The sequence below is a fragment of the Diospyros lotus genome, chromosome 1, assembly GCF_014633365.1.
Source record: "Diospyros lotus cultivar Yz01 chromosome 1, ASM1463336v1, whole genome shotgun sequence".
NCBI lineage: Eukaryota > Viridiplantae > Streptophyta > Magnoliopsida > Ericales > Ebenaceae > Diospyros > Diospyros lotus.
In genome coordinates, this window is record NC_068338.1 from 42,916,719 (window position 1) to 42,940,827 (window position 24,109).

At 36.1% G+C, this 24,109-nt stretch overlaps 3 protein-coding genes and 1 pseudogene across 3 annotated transcripts; 2 read left to right on the top strand and 2 right to left on the bottom strand.

Annotated features, from left to right (window-relative positions):
* Nucleotides 1-616: 616 nt before the first annotated feature.
* LOC127804224 (transcription factor bHLH94-like) lies at nucleotides 617-2,366 on the bottom strand. The gene is made up of 3 exons (XM_052341039.1): nucleotides 1,758-2,366; nucleotides 1,129-1,566; nucleotides 617-851 (listed from the first exon to the last, which is right to left on the bottom strand). Exons 1-3 carry the CDS (start codon nucleotides 2,208-2,210, stop codon nucleotides 753-755), a joined length of 990 nt encoding a protein of 329 aa, XP_052196999.1. The 5' UTR covers nucleotides 2,211-2,366; the 3' UTR covers nucleotides 617-752.
* Nucleotides 2,367-12,833: 10,467 nt separating this feature from the next.
* Nucleotides 12,834-14,326, top strand: LOC127807861 (E3 ubiquitin-protein ligase ATL6-like). Its single transcript, XM_052346030.1, has one exon. The coding sequence runs from the start codon at nucleotides 13,007-13,009 to the stop codon at nucleotides 14,123-14,125; it is 1,119 nt and encodes a 372-aa protein (XP_052201990.1). The 5' UTR covers nucleotides 12,834-13,006; the 3' UTR covers nucleotides 14,126-14,326.
* A 1,928-nt stretch (nucleotides 14,327-16,254) lies between these two features.
* LOC127807868 (endo-1,3;1,4-beta-D-glucanase-like) lies at nucleotides 16,255-18,651 on the bottom strand (annotated as a pseudogene).
* Nucleotides 18,652-19,696: 1,045 nt separating this feature from the next.
* LOC127793819 (gamma conglutin 1-like) lies at nucleotides 19,697-20,989 on the top strand. Its single transcript, XM_052324560.1, has one exon. The coding sequence runs from the start codon at nucleotides 19,697-19,699 to the stop codon at nucleotides 20,987-20,989; it is 1,293 nt and encodes a 430-aa protein (XP_052180520.1).
* The last annotated feature ends 3,120 nt before the right edge of the window (nucleotides 20,990-24,109 follow it).

The following is a 24,109-nucleotide window of genomic DNA, read 5'->3' on the forward strand; positions in this document are numbered from 1 at the left end:
ACGGGTCATTCTATACGAACAAAAAGAAGCAGGATTTTGATACTTGTGAAATTTTTAATAAATATTCCATTGAAATAGCTAGTCTATATTTTAAAATTATCACTACTAATTTTTGTGGTGACTACTTGTGCCCGAAATTATATAGAATAACATTTATATATTGATGGAACACTGATATTTTTACAATTATATGGTACACTTTTGATGGGTATTTTAAATATCAATTAATTAATGCATACCATTTTCTTCAAACAAATATTTATATAATTTTTTACTATTACTAATAATATGACGCGCGCGCACACCCACAGAATCTATAGTGAAGATACATATAGTGACAATGAATGACAAAAGCTAGCCTCCAGCCAGTTATTGTTCAACCATGCCACAGTTGTTGCTGATACTGTAAACCTACCTTTCTTCTTTTGGGGAATGACTATTATTATCAGCCACGGATGGCTCATCATCACGACCATCAAAAAAATAGGCTCAAATCAAGCATGTTCATGCCCATTACAGGAAGGCAGTCTGTATATATGGGGACAGATTAAAATTAATTAACTCTGATAAAAACCAACTAAAGACCAAAATCAAGACCGAAAGGGCTGCTAGAAAGTGGAAAGTAGAGAAGGCAGCATAATATTACATCTTGTAAATGGAAGTGAAAAAAGTTGAGAAAAATTAGCAACAATTAAGAAACAAAAAAAACCGGTTACAGTACTGGAGAAGTACTAAAAATTAACCATTTCCTTTCAATTAAGCATGGCAGCCTCTTGTTGAATCCTAGCTAGCATCTGGTTCACAGCTGTGGCTATTTCCTCCACTGAGGTAAGCTTGCAGTCATCTTCTACCTTCAAACAACACAGCCCCCCTTCCATCAGAACCCAGTAAATTAATGAACCACAAATACTTAATTATGTATCTAGCTATATATATATATATATATATATGCACACTGGTGTACGTAATTTATGGAATATTGTGGGTATCCTTGAGTTTTCTCTATAATATTCCTAAAGATTAGTGTCTGCAACTCTGTGTTTATCCCGTGTGAAGCTAATTATTATGGTTACTTATAATTTTCATCGATAATGATAAATATATGTGTGTGTGTGTGTGTGTGTGTACCTTGACACTCAGAGAGTAGAGGACAACTTGATCGGCTGTTGAGACATTAAGATGGAGGATGGTGAGCCGGAGGCATTGCAGGCCGGAGACCATCTTCAGGAGCTGTTTCGGCCGCCGTTTCGACCGGATTTTGAGGTTCGCGTGGCTCTCCACCATTGAGACCTCGATGTCGGCCATGGCCGGCGGCGGCCCAGTTTCAGCTCCGGCAACCGGGTCAATCTCCATCATCGAATTGTCACAGCCACCTGAGCTTATCGAGTACTGTGGAAAGGAGAAGAATTCAGCGAAAGGCCAAGAGGAAAACGAAGAAGAAGAGGAAGAACCAATCGCCTCAAACTTGTGCTGGTTCACGTGCTTCTCTCCGCCCAGCAACTGCAGCCGCTGCTCCAGCTCCTTCACGTAGTTGATTGCTCCGCCGATGATCGACGCTTGATCACCCTGATCATTATCGCAAATACCCACAATCAAGTATCGCTTTGATATCATTTGTCAGAATCCAAAATTAGCATTATTTGCCCCAATATCTACAGTGACTAGATTATTCTATTGTTGTAGAATTTTAGACGTAAACATTGTGGTGGGTAATATATTCACATGTGTAGGGGGGGAGAGAGAGAGAGAGAGAGAACCCTTTGAACATAAGAGTCGGGCATGAGTGATCTGAGAACGGAGAGGTACTCGTTCATTTGTTTCCGGCGGTTGCGCTCGACGGCAATGTGGGTCATTCTCTGGTTCTCGATCTGTTCCTTGTTCTTTCGGCTCTTGGGGCGGCGGCGTTTAGGCCGGGAAGCAGCCATGGTGGCGGCGGCGTCGGCGTCGGCGTCGGGCTCCGAGTTGGGCACCAATTGCTCCGCCATTAACGGGGAATTAGGAGGTGGGTAACTCCAGGTGGAGCTGGAATGGTGAAGATATTCCGTTTGGTTGTCGTCAGGATTGCAGAAGGAGTAGTATTCGTCTTCCTTAGTGTTATTGTCTGCTAAACCAAACTCATTGCAGCTCCAATTCCCTCCCAACAGGCTGTAGAGATCTTTGTTGCTGTAACCGAACAAGTCTTGCTGCACTGCAACTGCTTCTAAGGCCATCTCTATCTCTTTCTCTCTCTAGGCAATATGAAGAAGAAGATGATGATGATGATGAAGAAGAAGAAGAAGAAGAAGAAGAAGAAGAAGAAGAAGATGATGAAGAAGAAGAAGAAGAGTGGGAGAGAGAAAGCAAGCTCCCTCTCTAAGTGACCATCTTACAGTCTCGATTGGGTCCTCTGCGAAAAGCGTTTGGGCTTTTAAAGGCATCCACAGAATCTACAGTACACTGCACGTGAAATTTTATTCATTTTATTATTAAAAGAGAAACTTGATTTTTGAAACACCCTGGTAAAATTAAACCACCTATAAAATGTTTTTTTTTTTTCTAAGTATTTTAAATTAACATCTTATATTTTGTGTCATATTAATATAAATATATAAAATATCAGTTAAACTACTTTTTAAGTATATTAATTAAACAATGGTTGTTGCTAGAGATATATTGAGAGTACACATATAAAAGTAGAAGTACTCTTTTAACACAAAAACTGAGTAAAATGAAGTGCAGCAGTAGCAAGGATCGATGGTGTAGTATACACATATTGCAAGCAATTATATATGGGTCAAGGTATGAAGTGTGGTCAGAATCAAAACTTTAGGTCAGAGAGGTATTACTTAATTGTTTTTTTAATTTTTGTTATTTATATGCATAACATCAAACAGTTAAAAGAATAATTTTAAAAGTTGAGGGGAGGGGACGTCGGATCAGGACCAATTGCACACCCTCAATATTGTATACAGTTCCGCCCCTTAATTTGTGTGGTGATTAATAAATTGCCAAAACTTCTTTTACAATATATATATATTGCTATTTTGTCTGACCAAGTGGAAGGGGGAAATCCATTTCTTTCTGATTACTAATTAAGTTGCATGAGATCATGAGTTCATCATGTTTATTTTAGTGAACGGCCATAAGAACCAATTTATTTAACACTGATTGATGTTTTGCATATATATTTGTTAACCAAAAAAACAGGAGGTTCTTATATTTATATTTTTTAGTGACCAATTAAGGATCTGTTTACCTTAATTAATATTACTGCCAAAAAAAATAAAAAAATAAAAATTGATACTATGCATGCATGAGCATTCTTGATGAGGGCTTTTTAATTATGTTAATTAATGTATAAAACTTCACCAAAAATTGTATATATAAATGAAGCCCTGAAAAGGTCTCACTCATAGCTAGATTGCTGTGGTGTGGTGTGGAGAGTGGTCAACGTAATGTGATGAGCCATGAAATGGCTGTCAACAGTAGGCGGAAAGAGAAAAAGCTTTTCAGTTAATCTTCTTCCAACTCCAAAGACGTCAACAAAAAGCTGAAACCAACCAGTGATACACATATATACATAATACATACATCCAAATATATATAACAAAAAATATATAAATATATATGCCCAGAGACGCACATTTTGGGAATTATAGAAACCACTAGCAACAAAGAAGAAGTGCTCATTTTTCTGGGTAATTAATTAAAATTATATTACTCACCACTGTCACGGTTACACTGGGCTGTAACTGCAATGGTAAAAAGGTGCATGTACATTACATCGGTATATATAGAGATAATTAAGAAGAGACAGAAGCTGTGTTATATATATATATATGAATGGGTTAGGGCTCCATGTGAGAAGGCAAACACTACAGCAAGCAGATAGCTAGCCGCTATACTCTTTCAATTATATATATATTTTGCACCGTCTATATATATATATATATATGTTCCCTCCTCCCTCAGGCAGTCAGTCAGGCTACTCCTCTCAACTCTACTGTGTGAACACTCAACTCCCTTTCAACGTTGGTACAATAATAATAATACTACATAATGCAAAAATTTGGGGAGGATTATATATATATATATATGAATGATGGAGACGGTTTTACATGTCATATATATATAATCAATTGCCTGCCGTAAATATGTCATTTTTGTATGAACTCGTCGAAAGCTATTGTTCATGCTTGTCTTAATTTAACCACATCCAATTAATCAATGCCACTACGTACGTACGTTAATGATGGGTGCTTGATTTGGATATATATATATAGGCCTCGCTCTTCTCTTCTGCACCATATCTGTATATCTGTATCCCATTGTTTAATTTGATGATGATGATCTATATACATACATATATATTGCTCTTAATTAGAATATAGAATTTTCACGATTTAATATAATTAACTTTTTAATCATCGCCCATATATAATTAGCCTTTGTTTATTGAATAATATAACTTCTTCTCAATGCTAATAATGATGTTTACTTGTGTTATGATTAAAGTAAACTCGTATGCTAACTAATCAATGAGCATTATATTATTGGAATGGAATATATATATAAATATAATTCTAAAACCCTAGCTAACTTTTAGCTTGATATATAATGCATGCTGTCTGAATATATATATATATATATATAAAATTCCCTAACATGGCAAATTAAGCCTAGGTAGCGTAATAAACAAATATTCATTCCTTGTCATTATACTAAATAAAAATAAAGTCTACTCCTTAATTTCTTATTAAAATAATATATAGTTTAATTAGGGTTTTCAACCTAGCTCTATATATTATCTAATATTTAAGCTATAGACATTAGCAAACGTCTTAGACCTAACTGGCATCTCCCAGTAAATGCATCTAAAATACAATTGTTTTACAGATTCGGTGACGGATTAAAAGTCTTGAATGAAGACGCGTAATATTGGGTTAGATCCATCGATTAGCTTCTAATTCTTTAGATAATTAATTAAGTTGGCCTGGAAGTTTCTTTATATATATATATATTTTATCACATATGTTGTTTCTAGCTCTAATATATCCTTCTTCAATATTCATATATATATATATATATATATGCATATGCATGGGTTCTTTGAATTAGACTGCCTAATCTCAAATCAAGCTAGAATTAATTAGGGGATGGGAAAGGAGAGGGTACGGCTAAGGAATTTCCTTTTTTCTTCCAATCATATATTTGTGTCTTTATTTTTATTTTGTACCCAAATTCGTGTCTTTAAGATAAGATATTCTATTTAAATTTTATCTCTATATCCATGTATAAGGTAATTGGTATTCAATAGACATCTATCTATCTATATGCTCGATATATATCATTTTAATAAATTTATATTTTTAGTTTATAATTTATGAGTAACCAATTGATATATCATATTTAATGTGTAAAGATAAGTGTGCAATACTTTAAATTATTTTAATATATTAAATAATAAAAAAATACCACTTCTGATTTATATAAGGCGATGGTAAGAGAGATTATAACTTAATCTAGCTAGGTTAAGTTTCATGTTTATAAGAATATATATGTTTGATTAGATTTTTTTTAATATATATATATAAATTGTAATATATAATTAAATAGAATAATATATGTATATATATATCTATAATATATAATATTAGGATAGAGTATGAGAATGGGTAAAGGACTCTTCTATCTCTGCCACTCTATTTGTATTCGATTGATATTTGAAAGGTGGTTTCACTCATATCCTTTTCAACTCTTCCCATTGATATAAAATTTTAACGAATACTTAATAAATAAAATACCCATTTCCATCCCTACCTATAATTAGCCAAGGATCCATAGGCAACGTACGTGGGATTCTTGAGAAAGTGACGCTATATGAACATCACACATTCTTTAATTAACCTATTATTCTACTAATTAATTATAAGCTAACCATTTAATTATTTGGTAGTGTTATATATCTCTATGTTAAATTTTAAAAATATTAGTTATCTATTTTGTTTTTAAAAATTAAAACTAATTCATTATACCGAATAATATATAATTTAAACTCATGATTTTCACAATTAAAATAAATTTAAAAGCACTACTTTATCACTTCGCCAAGGCCTTTAATTTTGTATATTAATTAAATTGCACTCGTTAAAATACATTTAATATACTTTGATGCATTTAATACGCTTGATTTTTACCATCTCAATATTTTTATTGATTGATAAAATATTTTAAAATACAATACATTTATCACTAACTAATAAAAATATTTAAATGCTGAAAATAAGTACATTAAATGTTTTTTAATTTGAAATCATAGCACAGAACGGATTATATATATATCCTAGTGTTATAGGATAATTGTTAAAGTATAACAAATGTGTCTTAATTTTAGATAGATATATTTATTTTATTTTTTAAATTTAATAATGATTGTATTAATTAATAAAATAATTTAAAATATAATATATTTATTATTAACAAATAAGAGCATTAGGAACTGTGCCCGTTGATCCGTGTCCTTTAAGACTTAAGATACCCATTAATATTATCCATACATTAATTAAGGAGAAGAAAAGAAAAATCTATGGAAGGGATGGACTGATAATTAATGCAGAAATACAGACATATATATAGATAGATAGAGAGAGAGAGAGAGAGAGAGAGAGAGAGAGAGAGAGATGGATTAGCTAGCTAGCTTGTTGAATTAGAATAACGAAAAGCCATTGCTTGAAGGAAAAGGCGAAGACGGAAGATGTGCACCTTTCCTCAGGGTGCTAGGTGTGATCACTCTATCCACTCACCATATGCGACGACCATTATCAACCACATCAAGTCATTTGTCAAAGCCCCCACAAATTACCTTTTCTTAAATTTGTTTGTCTTAAATATAGCTAGGGGCTATGACTTTTCTTTTTTTCTTTTTAAAAATAATAATAAACATCTCTCCTCATATATATAATATTCTTTTTAATTAATTGGGTTGGATTGATAATTAATATTGGTTAGTTATAATTAAGGGGAGCATGCACGTACAATCGATTCAAGTTCTTTAAAGTGAGTTGTATATAGTATGTATTTTTATTATAAGTTCATTCAAATAATTTTATTAGCCTCCCCCCAGCCCATTATTAACGTACGTACGTAATGATCAGAGAAAACAAAAAAAAAAAAAAAGGAGGGTAATTGGAGTTGCAAATGGGAGGCGAAGACGTACGAAAAGGGAGGAAGGGAGGGTTGTTAGTGAGTGAAAGTGATTACTACTACATATCTGTTTAATTCGGCTGGCTGTGGGCTTTGTCTTTGTGCGTAGTTAAACAAATCGCGGCACCGACCAACCAATCCAGTTTTCAATCTATTTTTGAAAACGATCGATATAATCATCTTCGATCATATATCTATTTTTTAATTAGATAGAAGCTCCCTCCCTCCCTCCCTCCCTCTACTCCTAAATTAATTAGACCCGAAAATATATATAACGTGGATGAGGCAAGCTAGCAGCTATTTAATTAGATATTGTTGACTTTTATGTCTTCCTTTTAATTAATTGACTTGGATTAATTAATCTTTATATAACGTACGTGTTCCAACAACTAAATTCCACGTGGCATATTCCTTCATCAAAGAAAAATATTTTTTTTTACAAAACCAAAAAAAAAAACAAAAAAAATGACATTAATTAATCGGGAAATACGTACGTACAGTGGCAACCGGCTCATTTAATTTGGTCCTTCTGCAAAAGATTCGAAGTTTGAAAGCTATCAATATTATTAGGTTACGGTTGGTGGTAATCCCAACATGGTTAATTGTAGTAGTTAGGGCTAGCTGCCTCTTTTAACTTTGCATTAGCCAGTAACCACATATGAGCTAGATGGCCTACCCACAAATTACAACCCTAGCTACCATGCATAATGTGTACACGCACGCACGCATACACACACACATATATATATAAGAGACGAAACAAACTAGCTCGCTAGCTAGCTAGGGTTTATAATTTATATATTAATTAACCAGCTGTATGATCAACTTCTTTCGTGCCAAAACAAAATAACACATTATATGCATGTACAATGAATGACAAAAACTGTGAATATATATAATTAAGATGTAACCCTTCTCGTCTTTAATGGGATAATATTATGTCGTAAACTCGGTTGGGTTTCCGTTAGCAATGCAGATATATATATATATATATATAGCAGAAGGGTGGGTCAAATGGGCGGTGAACTCTTTTTGGGGAGTGGTTGAAACACTAATTAAGGAGGTATAGCTAGGCCAATTTTAATGGAGTTTGGTTTGAATTAATTAATTTGATTATTAGCTAGGGAGGGAATGGTTAAATGCATTGCAATATTCTCCGAATCGATACCGGAAATTTTGTCAGTTTTCAAGCTAAGATCCCTAGCTAGCTAGATAAAAACAAACCATTTTCAAGGATCCATCTATCTAGCTATACATATATATATATATATCAAGTCGATGAACCAGCAGTACTGCTGGTGAATTACAGCTCACGGCTTAACCCTAGCTAACATGCATGGGCCACTAATTTTAATGCAGCGACAGATTCAAGCTTTTAATGAGTAAACCTGTGTTCAATGTCAACGCCCAAGAACTTGTGGCTATAACCCTTCTAAGTTTAATTAACTTTAATTATGGGATTAAATGAAATGACAAAATTAAAAACAGTAAACTCAACTAATGCTATTAATTAATTAATATATATTTCAATGGCGCAATATGAAGTAGCTAGGGATCGAAACGCTGAAATGGCAGACAGAGCGATCGATGAACAAAGTCAGTGTGTGTGTGTGTGTGTGTGTGTGTAGAGAGAGAGAGAGAGAGAGATTGGGAAAGAAAAAGGGCTAATCTTCTGATCATGGGATTTATATAATTGTGAGGAAATGTTGTTAAAGGGTAACTAGCTAATTAATTAATGTATCTTTCTTTGATTACATGTGTGCGTGATAGAATGAGAACGTGGTTCAATGCATAGAGAGAGCTATTTGTTTATGTTATTATTACGTTGTTGTGGAAATTCCTTTGGGGAGAGATTCCTTTTGAGCTTTATGTGAAAGAATAAAAAAGATCTTGGAATGAAAGAGAGATCATGCATGAAAGACCAGCTCATCCATTGCTTTTAGGCCTCCGCTTGACTGGCTGGCAGGCTGACTGACTGACTGACTATACCCGCAGAAGAGGGTGGCTTCTAATTAGTGAAAGAGATGGAGGCTCCAGCTTTTGCTTTTATTAATCCTAATTAATCTATAAATGTACTCACTGCGTCACGTATAAGCAGAAAGTATTAAGTTAATTTGAGGGAGATGTGTAAAGTAAAAGGAAAGAAAGGGAAAAATGAAGGGTGGTTCCATTGAATTGGGGCCTTTTCAGTCTACTACCATAGGAAGAAAGGAAAAGGCAGGATTTGCAAAAAGCTTTTTGGAGATCCCATCAAAATCCCTAATCCCAAATGCATGTATGAATAACAATGAAAAGCTAATTTCACATCTAATCTGGCCGCCCACAGGCTTTTATTACTCACCTACTTTTCTTGATTTTTATTTTTTATTTTTTACTTTTTGTTATGATCTGATGTAAATCAAACAGCATAAAGTGCAGCACTCCCCCACTCCCCTCCCCCACCCCACCCTCTTTCAGCCAGATTCTTCTCAACCCTTTCCCTTTGGTCTTTCAAAAGTGTTTGAACCCTTAACTATTTTCTCCCCGGAAAAATGGGGAATCCTTCTGTCAAATGAAAAATGTTATCTTTATTCAATTTTTAACTCTAACACCAACACCAACACTGACAATACGAATCGTCAGAGTGTACGGACGTTAATCTGGATATATCCGCAATTGAGAGTTTAACGAGTTCTTATAATTATTAATAAGTGATAATTATAAATTGTATGATTAATTCATTAATTTGAGGATTTGGTTGCAGGAAATTTAGAGATGGTGGGGGGGATGATTTATGATGATTGTGATATTAATGTTTTTGCTTTTAATTTAATTAATTGTTTTGGTGATTGAGAGAGCATTAGACGTGACAATTCTTGTCCTAATGCCAGCCACTGCACGAAAGCCTAACGTAGCTTTTTGGAAACAACGGCGCCAAGAATCGACCACGATGAAACCGCTTTCCAACAGAGCAGTTTCCACAATATTACAGTATCAAATCAAATATTAAAGAGAGAGAGAGAGAGAGAGAGAGAAGAAGAAGAAGAAGAAGAAGAAGAAGAAGAAGAAGAAGAAATATTCTTTGAATATGTAACGTGTGTGTGTGTGTGTGTGTCTATATATTTATATACATATATTCTTAATTGGACATAAAATTAGAACAAAAATTAATCTTCATCTCAGTCATATCGAATGGACAAATGATTTGAATTCCCCCCTATGCATGCCCAGGTGCGTTACCTACATCAACTCTTTTAAGGTACCATAAAACTCATGTAAATTAACAAATAATTGTTGGTATCTCAAGTACGATATGAAAGGCCAGAACCTTATTCTAATAAAACAAATGCAAAGATATCCACAAGTCACAAATAAATAAAATATACATTGATTGAAGTCACACCCCGCCCCCCTCCCCCAGAGCTATCTTGGATATATATTGATTGTACGTACTAGGGTGATTCCAGTAAAACGATCAGGGTTTTGTTCTATTAGTTCTTTCTACCGACATAAATCAATTAGGGTGTTCCATTTCAAATCAAATTATTGCTATAATGGCTTGGAACAAAGCCACTCGATTAAAAGAAGGAAAAAAAACCACCCGTAAAAACTGTATATATTTTGTTAAGCATCACTTTATAATTAATTTTGGGATCAGCAAATAATAATAATAATAATAATCACGACGACGATGATGATGATGCTAATGCTAATGCTAATGCGAGGAGTATTATAAAATTACTAATTAATTAATTAGATCACATCTTGCATTACATTATACCCTCTCATTGCCCTTTCGAGAAGTACCGAAATAAAATGCATCTTCTATTTTTAGCTGACAGTTGATTAAGGAACAAATTTAATTAATTAATCTCTTTTCAGTTTGCTTTTCACATACACAAAGCTATACACAACCCCAGCAGAGAATTAAGGATGAGTATGCAATTCCCTTTGGGAATTGTATCAAAATGGCATAACATATATGTATAGCTACAATTTTGCTAGTTCCAGGCCATTGTCTCCAAATTTGTCCCATTAGGGAAGATGGGAAGGTGAAAGGGAACCCTATTTTTCACCATTGAAGTTGGCCGTCCAACCATTGTACCATGCATGTGATATAAAGTGGGCATCAAAGAGCCACCCATTCCCTTAGCTTTTTCCATGGGTTTGATCAGAGCTTCCACAAATTATGAAGCACTAGAAACCATTAAAGGAACTGTCTGTGTGTCTTCACAATCACATCTGCCTAAGCCAACTCAAATTTGAGCATCTAGCTAAGCACATGAAGACTACATATATGACCCCTTTGGGGCCCTTTTGGTTGAAGCATACAAATCCTTTTCTGTCACCTTTCTCAGAGATATTTTTTTATAGAAGAAATGTCGTCAAAATGATTTGATATATACTTACCCATTTAGCTAGAGTTCAGTGAGTGAACCATATATATCGTTTTTTTTATATATATTTTAAAATTTTTAATTCATATATATATATATGGCCAATCAAGTGCTAATAATAAAAAGTGAATTAATTAAGCTTAGTGATGAGCCTTTAAAGGTTAAAAGTGAAAAGGCAGGGTTCAAGAAAGGTTCACTAATTACCCATATTGTTGATATCATGATTATGATTGTAATTATGGGTTGCTTTTGTATCCAAAGAAAACTCCAAGCAATCATAGGGCTGTAGTGATAGGGGCCTAGATATAGCAACTCATGTCCATTTCTGATTCATCATGTTCATTTGGGGCCCATTCATTTTGGGTTTGAAGTTGACATTGCAAAATCCATGCTTTTTCATTTTTCTCTTTTTAGCTATAAATTCATAAAGTGGGAGGCAAAATCTAATATAGAGGATAGCTTTCTTGGCTCTTATGGACCTAGGCAGCTCTGACACCCATCATACAATCACAAACCTTTATGAGGTCAAATAAATTCTTTCTAGCTATAAAACTATACTGGGGTGATGGATATACAACTTTATTTATATTACATTGTTCAAATATTCATAAAAAAAAAATTATATTAAAGTTTTTTCTGTAAATAAACTTATAATGTCGTCTTTGAAACTTATCATGTGATATTATTGGTTTAATAGACGACAACAAAAAAAAATTATCACGAACATGACTTTATTGAATCTTAACTTAATTATTTGAATGTATATTGTGTAAAATTATTGAAAATTTGCTATTATTTGGATGTGCACTACCAAACAAATGCTAAGCTTATTATGTGAAAGGTATTGTTAAAAGGGGGATTGAGGTTGGGGGTTTTGACAAGGCCCATGTTCTTTGGGCAAAACTTTGCATTTAGATTAAAAAAAAAAAAAACACATACACACACACGCACACTCTTAAGCCAAGCCTTGTGATTGCCTGATATGGCCCACAGGTAACGGGAAAACATTTTGTCAGATTGGACCCTAATACCAGCCCAATTCATTTCCCTTTCTGCTGCCTTCTTGCAAGCCCAAATTGAATCATATAGTCTGGGTTGAGCCCAAAACTAAACCCAATAATAAATTGGGAACCGGAGTATATTTGGGCCGGGCCTACCTTTCATCAAATCCACTGTTGATACTAATTATTATTATTATAAATACACGTGGCAGCCACCATTGACGACCAGAATAGATGCCTTATCGTTGAAACACCGATCCTCGAAACAAGAAAAGATTATGAGAAATAAATATCACAGAGAAGCTTCCTCCCACTGGTAGTGGCTGCCCTTTCTCTCCGCGTGCTTTTTAAGCTACAGCTCACGCTCCTTCTTCTCCACTCTGTTCTTCTTCATCACTTTACAGGCCAATCAACGCTTCCCACTTCATCTTCTTGACTCTCTCTAGCATGACTACCACGCCCCGTTACCTCGCCGGCCTATCATCAACCAACCATGCCATCGTCCTCTTCGTCTCTGTATTGCTTCTGCTACAATCGCCGGCCGGGGCGCAGTCCGGGTCGAATTCAACCCCGCAGGATCACTACCCGTATGAGAAGCTGAGCCCGCCGGCGGTGATCGTCGTCGTGATCATTATTTTCGCGCTCTTCCTCATGGGTGTCATCGCGGTCTGCCTTCTCCAGCGATCCAGAGAGGAGACGGCCGTCAGCGTCCGGGTCCTGGGATCGGCGCCGCGGCGGCGGCGGGGGCTCGACCCGGCGGTGATCGAGACGTTCCCGACGTTCGTGTACTCCGCGGTCAAGGGGCTCAAGATCGGAAAAGGCGCACTGGAATGCGCCGTCTGCCTGAACGAATTCGAAGAAGAAGAAACCCTTAGGCTCATCCCCAAATGCGACCACGTCTTCCACCCGGATTGCATCGACGCCTGGCTCGACGCCCACGTCACTTGCCCGGTTTGCCGCGCCGATCTCGTTCCTCAGCCCGGCGAGACGCCAAAATTCGCCGAGGAAGCCGGCGCCGAAAGCCTCCATGACTGCGACACTTCGATCCTGGTCGGGGAAGACCCAGAAGAGAGCTTCGCTTCTCCGGCTGTGGTGAACCGGGACCAAAGCTTGAATTGGAACCGGCAGCTGCGGTCGCGGTCCATGCGGCCGAGACAGTTTTCGAGATCGTATTCGACCGGCCACTCAGTGGTCCAGCCGGGGGAGAACACGGAGCGGTTCACGCTTCGGTTGCCGGCGGATGTGAGGAAGCAAGCGATAATCCGAGCGGTGAACCGGGCGAGCCAGTCCATGGCCTACCGAACCGGGTCTGGAGAGGGTAGCAGTAGAGGCGGGTGGTCCTTCAAGCGGTTTGATTCGTTGGACCGGACGGTCAAGTCGGAGCGGTGGGTTTTCTCGATAACGCCGCCGTTCTTTTCAAGGTGGCCGTCGATGAAGATGACTGCGGCCGAGGGCGAGGGCTCGACGATGGCGGCGACGCCCAGAGGGACCAGCACAGCGGCGAAGTTGCCGTCGTTCAAGCGTTTAGAGAAGAATGGGGATGAACCTGGGTCGAGCCCGGTTTAAGGGTCAATTTTGGGTGCCATGAAGATGGCTTTTGTTTATTGAAACTTGGAAGCCTGACAAAGGCGTGAGACCACTGGACAATTGCTGGCTGCTGGGAAAAATACAAAACCAGCAGACCAACTCAATGTCAATGGACTGTAAATTTCTTAATTAATTTATTCTTAAATTAATTTTTAATATATTGATTTATGTATTGAACTAGAGACGTAGTTGATGATGTCAATTGGATGTTTTGGTTGTAATAAGAAATTGGTCCATTATGGGACAAAAGAATAATGGCATGAATGGAATGATCACATTTGAGTGATGAATGCCTCAGGCTTTTCCCCTAAAGTCAAAGAAGCAGGTTGCAATTGTATGCTCCTTACTTTTTATTGAAAACAGATTGTTTTGTTGGTCTTGACGCAATACAATGGCCACCCAACAAGGTTAAATTGAGTATTAAAAATTTAATATATTGATTCTTTTATTTTAAAATTTTATTTTTTTTTATACACAAAATACATTTATTATATATATATATTATTTAAGAGTGATAATAATATAAATACTCAAATAACCACAATAATCAACACACAAGAATATATAGTGGTTCGGTGTCCCCAACACCTACTCCACTCTCTCAAGATCAACCCGACACTTGAGATTCCACTAAAATCACAATACTAGATTTACACACAAGATCACATAACAAACCTATACACCCCAAAATTTTTTCCTTAGCTCACCCCGAAAACTAATACAATACAATAATATATCTAGATTACTTGGGCTCTAAGATATCACTCACAATCCACAAATTAATACAAATAAATTTTATGTCCAAACAACTTTGGACTAATGTGGAATTAAACACAATGATGTACAAGGCAAAATAGAAATAATACAAATGACCACAAATGGAGAGAATATCTTCTCTTTTGCCTTGAGCTCTAAATGGATTAAATTTTAAGGTTGAACCTTGAATTACTTTACTTGACTTGCTTGGAGCTTGGGTGTGCTTTAGGAAGATAAAAAATGATAAAGTATTAGCATTCTCCAGATTTCTTATCTTGATATTTATAATGAAGATTTCAACAGATCTTTAAACTGTTGAAAAATTCGACTGTTGGAGTCTGGTAGTCGACTGTTCTAACTGACAGTCGACTCCTCGACACCCGACAATCGACTCTCGCTCAACCCACAATTGATTTTTCACAAACAGTTGACTCTCATTGGCCTACAATCGATTTGATAGTCGATTGGTCAAAACTCACTCTCGGCTATCTCGACTTTACATAAACAATGTTCGGCTATGTCGATTGATGCATATCCACAGTCGACTGTCATTTGACTTACAATCGACTCTCAGTCCAGATTTTTAGAAAAAAAAAATTTACTTTGATGATACAATTCATAACATATGTATATTACAACGTATTTATATTTCTTTAGTTTAAATAAATATTTATATTTTTCTTAATTTATATTTTACCTTTCATTTACTTTAATACATAAATATAAATAAAAAAGTATCCTCCATTTGAATTCAATAAAAATATCTAAAAAATCAAAATCTATAACAATAAAAAAGTAGATTTTTGGTTTTAAAACAAATTTGAGATTTGGCAATTTTACCACTTCTAAAATAAATACTTTATATTTTTCGAAAAAATCATTAAAAATTATTTTAGCAATAATAAATATTAGCTATCAAAATACTAAGAGATATTTTCTAAAATAAAAATATTTTCTTATACGTTCCCTTATAGTGCGTTAATATTCCACTTAGAACAAATAGCATTTATTAGTTCATTTTGATATACAAAATACTATAATACTTAAAATATGTTATCCACCATAAGATATATCAAAAATTCATTAGGGAATTTAAAAATAATAAAAATAGATTTACTAAAATTATGTTTTGTTAAACACCAAAATACACAATAAGTTAATTGGAACAATTTGGCTCAACATGTTTTTGAAGCTTAAAAATTTTATGAATTTTAAGTCACGACATTACAGTTTTAGCTCGAAACTTGCCTAAAAAACATAATTTAATTATGAACTATTTTAGTTAAGTCTTTTTGTTCTTTATATTTGTGACTTGACTTCTCAATGAGTAGCGATATTCAATGCTTTTGTGTGAAATTAATGTTACGAATATCTTGGAACTGAACTCTTTTACCATTTTCAAGTATTACTCATCAAAGTAGTGTGTATTTTCAAAAATCATAGACTACATCATCTCCTCAATTAGCACTTCACCATCACCTAACTATTGGATCAAGATTTTGTTGCAGGGAAACCCTCCCTATACTCTCAAATATCAAAGTTCCAGATCTATCTATACATATAAGTTATAACGACTGAGAAAATGAATATCCTTGTGGGCTATTGCTGAAACTAGTCAACTGAGCTTTTATTGTTTTAGTTTTATCAAGTTACTTGACATGTTTGGTGAGCCAGGCCAACATGTCTGAATGGGCTTCTTCTGCTCTTCTCACGGCACATTCATCTTCATCACTGTATCTCACTGTCCAGCAATGTACAGTACCAGGAAACATCTTCACCAAGCTATCCACCTGCTGCAAACCAATTCAAGACCAAACTACCCTCTAAAAACATCTCCTAATCATATATTAGTTGATCTTGTATTAACTGCTATAATTGAGTCAAAGATTATATTAAATCGTCTATTTTGCTGGTTTTTGTTGTTGAGGAATGGAATCAACAGAAAAGTTGAAAATGACCTCTGATTTGGAGGTTAGAACCTCTTCAAATTGCTTAAAGAGTTCTGGTGGACAATACTTGTCATCTTCGGCTCCCAGAATAGCAGTAGGAACCCTGACCTCTGTAAGACAATATGGAAATGGTATCAATTACCAAAGGATTAGAAAAACTTTTCTATGAGCTTCTCAGATACAAAGAGAATGAGAAAATACAAAGCAATTGCTTCTGATAAGATCATACACCTTTCATTTCATCCACTCTTACAAATGAAGGATGTAACATAACTGCAGCTTGAGTGTAATCTGATTTGGCTAGTTGCACAACTATCTTCCCTGATAAGTGGCTTTGAAAGATCAGAATCTAGGGAATTTTATGAGAAGCGGAGGTGAAACCAGTTTACTTGTGAGCAAGCCAATGATTATAATGAATTAAAAACCATTAATCATACCAATCAACAGTTACACACAGGGAAAAAAAAAAAAGTTAAAGAAGAAGAAGTTGCAGTATCACCACCCCAGCAGAAACCTGCAGCCCCAATTATGGATATGCCTCGACTCCTCAAAGCTGCTATTACAGTTTTAGCATCTTCAAATCCTTTGTCCTTACATCACAGTAAAAGGGTTGAAACACATTCAACTTCGTGGATCAAAAGGAACAATCAAAGCATTAATATGCATATACGTTAAAGCACAATTAATTTACTTGCGGTGACAAAACAGTAGGCCAAAAGAGTAATGCAGGTTCTCTAATTTTGCAGATACACAGGAAAACATTCCAGCAGAGTTTAAATTGGAACAAGATTGTATTGCAATTAGTTTCAAGCCAGCATATAATATTTCGCATTTTCAGATTTCGTGATAAGCTTGAAAGATCCTTCACTTGCTATGTTAGAATATGTGATTTATATTTTGTTGGTTCATTTTGTTACAATTGGACACAAAATATCTAAGTTTCACAGTAAAAAAAAAAAAAAAGTATCCAACCCATCCATGAAACTTCAGCCAGACTGGTAGTGGCTTCTCCACATTCTCATATGAAAAGGGATCTCCATGAAAGAAGTCCGGGACCACCACATAGAAGCCAGCTTCCCCAATTTTGTCAGCAAGCTTCCTTAGATTAGAAATATGCTCAAAGAATCTTTTGGTCAGACAAAGAAGTTGCAGAAACCGAAATAATCACATGTTTCAAGCACAATCAATATAAGAATGTAAAAAAACATTCATGGTCTTGCACAAGTTCCAAAAGTGACATACCTCAGCTTTGGCGCTTCATATCCTGCAGTCGAGCAATAAAATTGAACCCCATTAATAACTTGAAAGATAAGCAAACTGCAAGGACTAATATCAAACAGTTGGTCTGCATTCTATCCATTTAAGCTTTCGTCTTTAAGAAAAGGACTACAAATTCAGAAGCAACATTTCAAATTAACACCAATTTAGAAACTCGAATGAGCAAGACAAAAAAAAAGAAAATGGTTTGAGAGACTTGGGAAGCAGAAGATCTGAGACAAAAGATAGCTACCAAAAACATCAGAAATGAGAAGAATCCCAGTTTTGGAAGCAGCAGGGGAGCCTGTAACATAGCTGCTGAGGCCTCCAAGCTGTAGGACAGAACCTGTTCCACAGCTGGAGGGTTTGAACAACACAGTGGACCAGCCATCTATTCCCTTCTGATAATTGTTTCTTCCAGCAACTGAGGGAGATGTAAAAACAAAGCAATCCACAGGAAAACACAGAGATCAAAAGACTGGGGAGAGAAAGAAAGAAATGGGAAGGAATTAAAATGTCAAACGAGCGGTGTCAGTGAATAATGGTCAAAGTCGTCTCATTTTCAAATAAATAAATCTTGCGCTCCAAGGTTAGACTTTTGTGTGTATAATTACTTTTATATATTTTCATTACAGCGAAGAAAGAAATAGTTGTTAATTAGCTAATTTAGTAATACAAATTTTCAGTTTAATAATTTTATTTTGTATATAACCCATCTTTTTCATGTATTATATTTATATATAGTAATAGTATAGATTAAATTAGTCCAAGAGTGGGACCTTCATACTTGTAATGAAGTGTGCGTCACCCACCGGCCGACACCGTTTATGTAAGTCACCCTTTAAGATTTAATTATGTTATTTCGATAGTAATAATTAAATTATTATAAAAAATTAGAAAATAGAAGTGATAAAATTGAGTTATTTTTATTATTATTCAGTTAAAGAGTACAATAAATGTAATAAAGCTGACTATTCAAAGACTTGAACAAATCAAATAGCATTTCCGAAACCGCCTAAGGGCCGCATCCCGGGATCATAGATACCGTGGGGGATGGCTGCGTGGCTTGCGAGGCTCGTCCTCGATGCCAAGTGCCTCAAATGTATACAATCCTTTTTTTAGCGGGCGCACACACATACAGTGGTGATATGTTCAGTGTGGACGCAATATAACATATATAGAAGGTCCAAGAGGTCAAAATTTAATTTGAATTAAAGGTTATGATGATAATTAATAGTATTTTAATTTATTTAGTCTATAAATTTAATTTTTTCACGTTCTTAAAATTTTGATTTTAATTAGAGATGATAATTTTAATTTTTTATTTTTAATAATATGGGAATTGAGTTTTTAAAATTGTTGGGGCCATGCTTGGCCTGATGAGGCCGGCCGTTATACGATCAGATGATGGATCCTTCCAAGCTGCCCTTCCTTTTCTAAACTGGGTATGCAGACACAACACTGACTCTGATCATCACCTCTCGTACTCTATAAGTATGTATGCCTCAAACTCAAAGCAATTGAAGATCTCAAATCCTTCTTCTCCCCTTCTAGTAGCTAGCTAGCTAGCTATCAGCTAGCATAGTTAATGGCTTCTTCTACCGTTCAACATCACCTCCTCCTCCTCTTCTTCTTCTCCATCTTTTCTCTCATCTCCTTGTCGTCGTCAAGCTCCTTTTTCCGGCCTCGAGCCCTCGTCTTGCCGGTCAACAAGGACGGAGCAACCAGGCTTCACGTCGCCACCATCCACAAGCGAACCCCTCCCGCCCCACTCCCCTTCCTCCTCCACCTAAACGGCCACCTCCTCTGGGTCAACTGCCAGCCGCCGTACCTCTCCTCCACCTACGACGCCCCCTTTTGCCACTCCACCGTGTGCTCCCGCGCCGCGTCCCACCGCTGCCACCGCTGCAGGGCAGCCGCCCGCCCCCGCCCCGGCTGCAACAACAACACCTGCGCAGTCCTCGCGGCCAACCCCGTCACCGGCCGCTCCACCGTTGCCGAGCTGGCCCTGGACGCTCTCTCCATCCAGTCGGCTGGTAATACCACGTCAGCACGAACACGTGGCGGCCGCTTAGCCGCCGTTCCAGAGTTCTTGTTTGCATGTGCTCCTTTACTCTTGCTTCAAGGGCTTCCAAAGGTTCAAGGAGTGGCTGGGTTTGGGCCCACCCAGCTTGCTCTACCCTCCCAAATAGCTTCCCACTTTGGATTCACCCAACAATTCATCATGTGTTTATCCTCCTCTCCATCTGCCAATGGTGCCATTTTCTTTGGATCTCATCAGCACCACAGTGCTGAAATTTCGGATCTTGTTACATTCACCCCATTGACAGTCACCCCACGAGGAGAGTACTCCATAACAGTCAGTGCAATAACCATAAACGAAAAGGCCATTTCTCCATTCAACAAAAACACATCATCTCTTGGAAGAGTCCAACTCTGCACCACCACGCCCTTCACCGTCCTGGAGCGCTCACTCTTCCAAGCCTTCACCACGGCCTTCGCCGCCCATCTCTGGCAGGTGCGGCCGGTGGAGACTGCGGCGCCACCTTTCAGGCTGTGTTACAAGGCAGCAGAGCTGCCGAGAACAAGCACAGGGCCTCGAGTTCCCAACGTGGAGTTTGTGTTGCACAGGCCGGATGTTGTCTGGAGGGTTTTGGGTGCAAATTCAATGGTGGAGGCGAGGCCTGGAGTCATGTGTTTGGCCATTGTGGATGGAGGGTTGAACCCTAGAGCTCCCATTGTGATTGGGGCGCATCAGCTGGAGGATAATCTTCTTCAGTTTGATCTGGCGAAGTCTAGGCTGGGTTTCAGCTCTTCACTTTTGATCAGAAGTACTGACTGTGCCAACTTCAACTTCAGCTCCACAGCTGCCAATCCATAGAGATATATATGTGTACGTTATGAACTTAGCAGGCTTTGTTGTTCTATATATATATACTAGGAATAACCCGTGCCTTCAGGCACGGTGCAACTAAATAAAATCGAACATTGAATTTAGTATTGAATTCAAACACGTATGAACTGATATCGCCCTATATATATTAAATTGAAAATTGTTTGATCATTTTTAATATCGTGACCTTAGTGAAATAAAAAAGGTCAAAAAGTAGATATTCAATCAAAAATTTGATAAAGTATCCTCTAACATGTCTACAACAAATAAATTATACGTATTATGTTGAAATTTGTGAAGAACTTGTAATAAATTTAAATTTAAATATAATAATATCAGTTTGTATTATACAATTCCAAACAAATTAAATATAAAAGAGTGGGTTAAAACTTTAACTATTACGATTCGGTGTAAGTCTCTATCCACCTATAAAGTATAAAGAAAAAAATATTTTATTAGAAAAAAATTAGATACGATAAGAATTTAAAAAAAAAAAACAAAATAGGCCTTACATTAAATTTATATGAATAAAAAAAAAATTACTTGATCAAAAATAGTAATATTGTCCATAACTGTTGCACTTCAACCTAAAAAACAAATCAGTTGCTACCAAATCAGATAATAAAATTAAACCATGGATAGAATAGATGATGAGAAGACGAAAAAAAAATATAAATCAAAATGATAAATGACCAACCTAATGTTTAGAATAGACGCAAAATTTTATAGAAATCAGAGCATAATTTTTCTAGAGAGACTTACAAAGTTATAATTTTTCAATTTGAGAGTGGACCTATATAAACACATAAAATTAAAAAATAAAATTGTATAAATGCAAAATTTTTACACATATAATAATTGTATAAACACATAATTTTACCTATATAAACACATATGAAAAAAATAAAAAATAAAATTATAGCTCATTTTCGTCCCATAAAATTTTAAAAAATAAAATTATATATTTGGGTCCAAGTTAATTGTACCAAATGATAGAAATTGAATAAAATTTTTGAGAAAATGTTTGAACAGGTTGTGAACAGTGGGTCCAACTCATAAATTTTTTTTCTTTTTTTATATTTTTTGATGCTTCCAATACTAAATGTAAAAAATGTACAGCACACACACAAAATGTAAAAAATCTATATACATACACACGTGCACACACTATTTGCAATGAATATATACATAAAATATATTATCATTCACTGTGTGTATTTGTAAGATTACATAAACACATAATTTTATAAGAGTGGAACCTATATAAACACATGAAAAAAATAAAAAATAAAATTATATAAACACAAAATAAGAAATAAAATATTGTATAAATACATAATTTTATAAGAGTGAGACTTATATAAACACATATGAAAAAAGTAAAAAATAAAATTATAGCTCATTTTTGTCTCATAAAATTTTAAAAAATAAAATTATATATTTGGATCCAACTTAATTGTACGAAATGTTAGAAATTGAATAAAATTTTTAAGAAAATGTTTGAACAGATTGTTTGGTGCTTCCAATACCAAATGTAAAAAATCTACACATGCACACACACTGTTCACTTCATATATCCATTGCAAATACTTATACGCAAAGGAATGAATCATGCACATCATATTTTCATTGCAAATACATATATTCATACACATGCACACACAGTGTTTCCAATACATATATTCTATATACGTACACACGCACACACTGTGGGCCATCTCCTTTTCACTATGTGTATGTATCATTCACTGTTGCAACTTCACTAAAAAAACCCCATAGCAGAAATGATCCAAAAGTAGAGGTTTGAAACCAAAGAAAAGAAAACTCCAACCAACTAAACCTAAAACCTTGTTAAGCATTAAAAACAAAAACCCAAAAGCTCAAGGAGCTATATGCTTGCCAGATACATACATACACGCACGCACACTTCTGCCCCACACACAAAATACATATACGCACACACACACACAAAATACATACACGCTCGGAGGCGATGGAGCTGGAGGCGGCACGACAGCGAGGAGGCGGTGATGGAGAGATTCAGGCGGGTCGGCTGCAATGGAGAGCTGCCCACTGCCTGATGGAGAGCTGCCTGTGGGTGGGTGGGAGGAAGAGAGAGGCAGTGAGTGAGGGAGATGGGTGGGTGGGAGAAACAGAGAGAGGGAGAGTGGGACAGAAAGAGATAAACAGATGGGAAGTGACTGGGCGGGAGAGAGCCGCGGAGGGAGAGAGAGAGGGGAGGTGATTGGGCGGGAATCAAATTGATCTGAGCCATTGATTGAAAGAAAATTAATCTTAGCCATAGAAATATATACATTTTCAAAAACAGTTATGTTTTATTATATAGATATCTTAAATAATTATTGAGTTCTGAGCATTTAAATCGTATGCTAAAGAGCTTCTTTATATATATGTATATACATAACCATGCACATGTATACGTCTAAACATTCCAGATTCTACATAAATTTAATTAAACAAAATAACATGCAGCATATATAAAAATGAAAAGTCCTAATTAAACCCTTACAATTAAAAAGGCCAAAATATTTTCTAATTACTTGGTGTACATCATAAAGCAGAGCAACATTAAAAAAAACATTAAAAATATTTTCTAACAAAATATTGAATGATTCATTTCAATATCTGACGTTGTCACTGAAATGCATTCCAACATATATAGTTGTCCACACACATATATATATATATAGATATGTATATATAAAAATAAGCAGAAAGCAGAAGGAAACAGAGTCTCTGAGTACTGATGAGGTCAACAACACTTGCCACACACACAGTCTATGTCCCTTTGTTGGATTGTCTTCTTAATTTACAGAAGGGGGCTGACCCTTGCGGGTGCCCTTCCTTTCCTGATACGGCCGACAGCTGCTGTAACTTCCCCCAACCCAACCGCTGGCCGCTGTAACTGCCCCTCACCGCGACCAGCAACTCCCCCCCCCCACACCCTTAACTCCCCCCCTCCCACCTCCGATTCCGCCCATCCCTCTAGTAGCAAAAAAGGAGAGGCGGAGAGGCGGTCAGACCCCAACTAACCCACCCAACACTGTGTATACAACTGACCCACCCAACACAGAGAGGGAGACGCAA